The sequence below is a fragment of the Oncorhynchus mykiss genome, chromosome 21 (assembly GCF_013265735.2).
Source record: "Oncorhynchus mykiss isolate Arlee chromosome 21, USDA_OmykA_1.1, whole genome shotgun sequence".
NCBI classification, from domain to species: domain Eukaryota; kingdom Metazoa; phylum Chordata; class Actinopteri; order Salmoniformes; family Salmonidae; genus Oncorhynchus; species Oncorhynchus mykiss.
The window spans coordinates 14,903,600-14,911,099 of NC_048585.1; the positions used below are offsets into that span (position 1 = coordinate 14,903,600).

At 43.4% G+C, this 7,500-nt stretch overlaps 1 protein-coding gene across 2 annotated transcripts in view; it reads right to left on the reverse strand.

Moving 5' to 3' along the window:
* The window catches only part of LOC110510810 (plexin-A4-like), a 482,439-nt gene that overhangs the window by 75,075 nt on the left and 399,864 nt on the right, over positions 1-7,500 (reverse strand). For both annotated transcript variants that reach the window (XM_036957067.1, XM_036957066.1), the window contains exons 20-21: positions 6,843-7,077; positions 4,754-4,896 (exon numbers count right to left, since the gene is read on the reverse strand). In XM_036957067.1, the coding sequence (XP_036812962.1) occupies positions 4,754-4,896; positions 6,843-7,077 (378 nt within the window). The remainder of the gene's footprint in view (positions 1-4,753; positions 4,897-6,842; positions 7,078-7,500) is intronic.

Genomic DNA, 7,500 nt, shown 5'->3' on the forward strand with positions numbered 1-7,500 from the left:
ACATCCCACTGTAGCCCCATAATAAAAACAACAGCCTTATTCAACATCCCACTGTAGCCCCATAATAAAAACAACAGCCTTATTCAACATCCCACTGTATCCCCATAATAAAAACAACAGCCTTATTCAACATCCCACTGTAGCCCCATAATAAAAACAACAGCCTTATTCAACATCCCACTGTAGCCCCATAATAAAAACAACAGCCTTATTCAACATCCCACTGTAGCCCCATAATAAAAACAACAGCCTTATTCAACATCCCACTGTAGCCCCATAATAAAAACAACAGCCTTATTCAACATCCCACTGTAGCCCCATAATCAAACAACATCCTTATTCAACATCCCACTGTAGCCCCATAATCAAACAACGGTCTTATTCAACATCCCACTGTAGCCCCATAATCAAACAACAGCCTTATTCAACATCCCACTGTAGCCCCATAATAAAAACAACAGCCTTATTCAACATCCCACTGTAGCCCCATAATCAAACAACGGTCCTATTCAACATCCCACTGTAGCCCCATAATCAAACAACAGCCTTATTCAACATCCCACTGTAGCCCCATAATTAAACAACAGCCCTATTCAACATCCCACTGTAGCCCCATAATAAAAACAACAGCCTTATTCAACATCCCACTGTAGCCCCATAATCAAACAACAGCCTTATTCAACATCCCACTGTAGCCCCATAATCAAACAACAGCCTTATTCAACATCCCACTGTAGCCCCATAATAAAAACAACAGCCTTATTCAACATCCCACTGTATCCCCATAATTAAACAGCCTTATTCAACATCCCACTGTAGCCCCATAATAAAAACAACAGCCTTATTCAACATCCCACTGTAGCCCCATAATAAAAACAACAGCCTTATTCAACATCCCACTGTATCCCCATAATCAAACAACGGTCCTATTCAACATCCCACTGTATCCCCATAATTAAACAGCCCTATTCAACATCCCACTGTATCCCCATAATCAAACAACGGTCCTATTCAACATCCCACTGTATCCCCATAATTAAACAGCCCTATTCAACATCCCACTGTATCCCCATAATTAAACAGCCTTATTCAACATCCCACTGTAGCCCCATAATCAAACAGCCCTATTCAACATCCCACTGTAGCCCCATAATCAAACGGTCCTATTCAACATCCCACTGTATCCCCATAATCAAACGGTCCTATTCAACATCCCACTGTATCCCCATAATCAAACAGCCTTATTCAACATCCCACTGTAGCCCCATAATCAAACAGTCCTATTCAACATCCCACTGTATCCCCATAATCAAACAGCCCTATTCAACATCCCACTGTATCCCCATAATCAAACAGCCCTATTCAACATCCCACTGTAGCCCCATAATCAAACAGCCTTATTCAACATCCCACTGTATCCCCATAATCAAACAGTCCTATTCAACATCCCACTGTATCCCCATAATCAAACAGTCCTATTCAACATCCTACTGTATCCCCATAATCAAACAGCCTTATTCAACATCCCACTGTATCCCCATAATTAAACAGCCCTATTCAACATCCCACTGTAGCCCCATAATCAAACAGCCCTATTCAACATCCCACTGTATCCCCATAATCAAACAGACCTATTCAACATCCCACTGTATCCCCATAATCAAACAGCCCTATTCAACATCCCACTGTAGCCCCATAATCAAACAGTCCTATTCAACATCCCACTGTATCCCCATAATCAAACAGCCCTATTCAACATCCCACTGTATCCCCATAATCAAACAGCCCTATTCAACATCCCACTGTAGCCCCATAATCAAACAGCCTTATTCAACATCCCACTGTATCCCCATAATCAAACAGTCCTATTCAACATCCCACTGTATCCCCATAATCAAACAGTCCTATTCAACATCCTACTGTATCCCCATAATCAAACAGCCTTATTCAACATCCCACTGTATCCCCATAATTAAACAGCCCTATTCAACATCCCACTGTAGCCCCATAATCAAACAGCCTTATTCAACATCCCACTGTATCCCCAGAATCAAACAGTCCTATTCAACATCCCACTGTATCCCCATAATCAAACAGTCCTATTCAACATCCCACTGTATCCCCATAATCAAACAGTCCTATTCAACATCCCACTCTATCCCCATAATCAAACAGTCCTATTCAACATCCCACTGTAGCCCCATAATCAAACAGCCCTATTCAACATCCCACTGTATCCCCATAATCAAACAGCCCTATTCAACATCCCACTGTATCCCCATAATCAAACAGCCCTATTTAACATCCCACTGTATCCCCATAATCAAACAGTCCTATTCAACATCCTACTGTATCCCCATAATCAAACAGTCCTATTCAACATCCCACTGTATCCCCATAATCAAACAGCCCCATTCAACATCCCACTGTATCCCCATAATCAAACAGCCCTATTCAACATCCCACTGTATCCCCATAATCAAACAACCCTATTCAACATCCCACTGTATCCCCATAATCAAACAGTCCTATTCAACATCCCACTGTATCCCCATAATCAAACAACCTATTCAACATCCCACTGTATCCCCATAATCAAACAGTCCTATTCAACATCCCACTGTATCCCCATAATCAAACAGCCCTATTCAACATCCCACTGTATCCCCATAATCAAACAGCCCTATTCAACATCCCACTGTATCCCCATAATCAAACAGTCCTATTCAACATCCCACTGTATCCCCATAATCAAACAGTCCTATTCAACATCCCACTGTATCCCCATAATCAAACAACCTATTCAACATCCCACTGTATCCCCATAATCAAACAGTCCTATTCAACATCCCACTGTATCCCCATAATCAAACAGCCCTATTCAACATCCCACTGTATCCCCATAATCAAACAGCCCTATTCAACATCCCACTGTATCCCCATAATCAAACAGTCCTATTCAACATCCCACTGTATCCCCATAATCAAACAGCCCTATTCAACATCCCACTGTATCCCCATAATCAAACAGCCCTATTCAACATCCCACTGTAGCCCCATAATCAAACAGCCCTATTCAACATCCCACTGTAGCCCCATAATCAAACAGCCCTATTCAACATCCCACTGTATCCCCATAATCAAACAGCCCTATTCAACATCCCACTGTATCCCCATAATCAAACAGCCCTATTCAACATCCCACTGTATCCCCATAATCAAACAGCCCTATTCAACATCCCACTGTAGCCCCATAATCAAACAGTCCTATTCAACATCCCACTGTATCCCCATAATCAAACAGCCCTATTCAACATCCCACTGTATCCCCATAATCAAACAGCCTTATTCAACATCCCACTGTATCCCCATAATCAAACAGCCTTATTCAACATCCCACTGTATCCCCATAATCAAACAGCCCTATTCAACATCCCACTGTAGCCCCATAATCAAACAGCCCTATTCAACATCCCACTGTATCCCCATAATCAAACAGTCCCATTCAACATCCCACTGTATCCCCATAATTAAACAGCCTTATTCAACATCCCACTGTATCCCCATAATTAAACAGCCTTATTCAACATCCCACTGTATCCCCATAATTAAACAACAGCCCTATTCAACATCCCACTGTATCCCCATAATTAAACAGCCTTATTCAACATCCCACTGTATCCCCATAATTAAACAGCCTTATTCAACATCCCACTGTATCCCCATAATTAAACAACAGCCCTATTCAACATCCCACTGTATCCCCATAATCAAACAGCCTTATTCAACATCCCACTGTAGCTCCTAATCAAACGGCCCTATTCAACATCCCACCTACTGATTAGTATCACAAAATCAGGAGAAAAGGTAGGCATCCATTTTCTATATTCTCTGGGGAAAAATACAATGTATATCTTCTTGAGATTTAACAGGTAGGCCTAGAGTCGTCGCTAATATTAGTACATTTGAGTCATTGAGACGTTAGCTCTAATCCTTTTATAAAGAGAGAGAGAGAGATTCAACCCAATCAAATTCACTCTACAAACTATGAATATGCACTGTTGGAGATTGCCCATCCACACTTTATTTGCTCCAAGCCCAATAAGGGCTATTTCCTGTATCATCTCCCACATCAATAACAATTAACCAGCTATCACCAGCCAGAGATGAGCCCACTGCTACTTTCATTAGGTTTCATTTCACGTTAAACTCCCTCATATAACGGGACATTTATACCAATTAAAACATCATTAATTTTTCTTATAACGGGGAATTCTCATCAGGCACCCGCATGGTCGACTCTGAGCCTGTGAAATCGGTGCCTCACAGCTAGAAGTTGTTCAATTATCACTGTCCATCACTGTTATTAGGGAATAAATAACTAGCTTGTCAGTTCAGAGTTGATGTGCTTTTCTCTCCACTATACTTTTAATTTGTCCTCGACTCTGAGAAACAGTCTTGTCACATGTTGTTACCATTACTAACAAGAGATTTGACTGGACTACTGCGTCAAGCACTAATGAGAGACAGTGTTATTTGTTTACCGAGCGTGAGCACAAACAACGACAGCTTTAATTCTGCCCGTAACCCCACTGTGCCTTTCATTTGCTTTTATACTGTTGAATTAGAATGCATTGATGGAAACCACTTTGAGATATGCGTTTTGTTCTATGTCAGGGATTTAACGAGGAACAATGTTTAGGACCTGAACTGAAGTGAAATTCAGTCAGGCAGATGATAGGGCAGCTCTTACCTCCAGGTCCCTGAGAACAGGGTGCTCCTCTATGCCAGGGAAGAGGACCCTCATGGTGTAGGCCCTGTAGTCCAGGAAGGGGATGCCCACTCCGTCCAGGTCACTGGTCAACTCATGGATGTCTGTCTGCAGCTCGGCAAAGGCTGAGGGGATAAACGGACAAACAGTCTCCTTAAAGGTAGAGTCAGCGACATGACGTATAGTTGAAGTCGGATGTACATACACCTTAGCCAAATACATTTAAACTCAGTTTTTCACAATTCCTGACATTTAATCGTAGTAAAAATCCCCTGTCTTAGGTCAGTTAGAATCACCACTTTATTTTAAGAATGTGAAATGTCATCATAATGGGGTCAAAAGTTTACATACACTCAATTAGTATTTGGTAGCATTGTCTTCAAATTGTTTAACTTGGGTCAAACGTTTTGGGTAGCCTTCCACAAGCTTCCCACAATAAGTTGGGTGAATTTTGGCCCATTCCTCCTGACAGAGCTGGTGTAACTGAGTCAGGTTTGTTGGCCTCCTTGCTCGCACAGGCTTTTTCAGTTCTGCCCACACATTTTCTATAGGATTGAGGTCAGGGCTTTGTGATGGCCACTCCAATACCTTGACTTTGTTGTCTTTAAGCCATTTTCCACAACTTTGGAAGTATGCTTGGGATCATTGTCCATATATCCACATACTTTTCCTACCTTATGATGTCATCTATTTTGTGAAGTGCACCAGCCCCTCCTGCAGCAAAGCACCCCCACAACATGATGCTGCCACCCCCGTGCTTCACGGTTGGGATGGTGTTCTTCGGCTTGCAAGCCTCCCCCTTTTTCCTCCAAACATAACAATGGTCATTATGGCCATTTTTGTTTCATCAGACCATAGGAAATTTCCCTAAAAAGTTCGATCTTTGTTCCCAATGTGCAGTTGCAAACCATAGTCTGGCTTCTTCCTTGCTGAGTGGCCTTTTAGGTTATGTCGATATAGGGCTAGTTTTACTGTGGATATAGATACTTTTGTACCTGTTTCCTCCAGCATCTTCACAAGGTGCTTTGCTGTTGTTCTGGGATTGATTTGCACTTTTCGCACCAAACTATGTTTATCTCTAGGAGACAGAACGTGTCTCCTTCCTGAACGGTATGACGGCTGCGTGGTCCCATAGTGTTTATACTTGCGTACTATTGTTTGTACAGATGAACCAGACTTGTGGAGGTCTACATTTTTTTTCCTGAGGTCTTGGCTGATTTCTTTTGATTTTCCCATGATGTCAAGCAAAGAGGCACTGAGTTTGAAGGTAGGCCTTGAAATATATCCACAGGTACACCTCCAATTGACTCAAATTATGTCAATTAGCTTATCAGAAGCTTCTAAAGCCATGACATAATTTTCTGGTATTTTCCGAGCTGTTTAAAGGCACAGCCAAGTTAGTGTATGTAAACTTCTGACCCACTGGAATTGTGATACAGTGAATTATAAGTGAATTAATCTGTCTGTAAACAATTGTTGGAAAAATTACTTGTGTCATGCACAAAGTAGATGTCCTAACCACCTTGCCAAAACTGTAGTTTGTTAACAAGAAATTTGTAGTGTGGTTGAAAAACGAGTTTTAATGACTCCAACCTAAGTGTATTTACACTTCCGACTTCAACTGTAGATACACAGAGTAAAGAGCATATTGGGTCAATTTCCGCAACAACTAAGAGCTTTGGAGCGTGAGGCTAAACTTCTCCACTGTTTCTGTCCCGTGGGTACCACGTTGTAACAGCGGGAGGTGAACCCGTGCACACGTGCAGATACTGTGTGAGAGCGATGTCTTGCATCTTGCCCATCACAAACTGTGGTGCTGCTCATGCAACAGCATTTCGCTGACTCTATTGACAGTGTTGGAAAAAGTACTCAATCATCATACTTGAGTAAAAGCAAAGATACCTTAATAAAAAATGACATCATTGACAAATGAAACGTGTGTTTATTGAGTACACCAGATCAGAGACAGTAGGGACGACCTGGGATTGTTCTCTTGATAAGTGTGTGAATTGGAATTTTACTTTTGGGTGTCATGGAAAATGTATGGAGTAAAAATAATGTGAATCCTTACCCTCTTTACACTCCAGGGCCACACGAGACTCTAGGTTGTCCATCTGCATCTGTAGCCTCTTCAGGGTGAGGTCGCTCTCGCGTGACTTGCGTTTATATGCAATGAGCACTATCACAATGAAGAGGATGAGCAGGGCACCGGCGCCGGCGATGCTGATGATGGCCGTGCTGCTCAGCGGACTGTCTGACGTGATGTGGACTACGCCCGGGGAGAACTCGATGCCGCCCACACGGGCCTGGGAAGGGAGAGACAGGGGAGAAGGGTTAGAGACAGGGGAGAGGGGTTAGAGACAGGGGAGAGGGGTTAGAGACAGGAGAGAGGGGTTAGAGACAGGGGAGAGGGGTTAGAGACAGGGGAGAGGGGAGAGAGGAGAGAGACAGGGGAGAGGGGTTAGAGACAGGGGAGAGGGGCGAGAGGGGGGAGAGAGAGGGGAGAGGGGTTAGAGACAGGGGAGAGGGGTTAGAGACAGGGGAGAGGGGAGAGAGACAGGGGAGAGGGGCGAGAGGGGGGAGAGAGAGGGGAGAGGGGTTAGAGACAGGGGAGAGGGGAGAGAGACAGGGGAGAGGGGCGAGAGGGGGGAGAGAGAAAGGGAGAGGGGTTAGAGACAGGGGAGAGGGGTTAGAGACAGGGGAGAGTGGGGAAAGACAGGGGAGAGGGG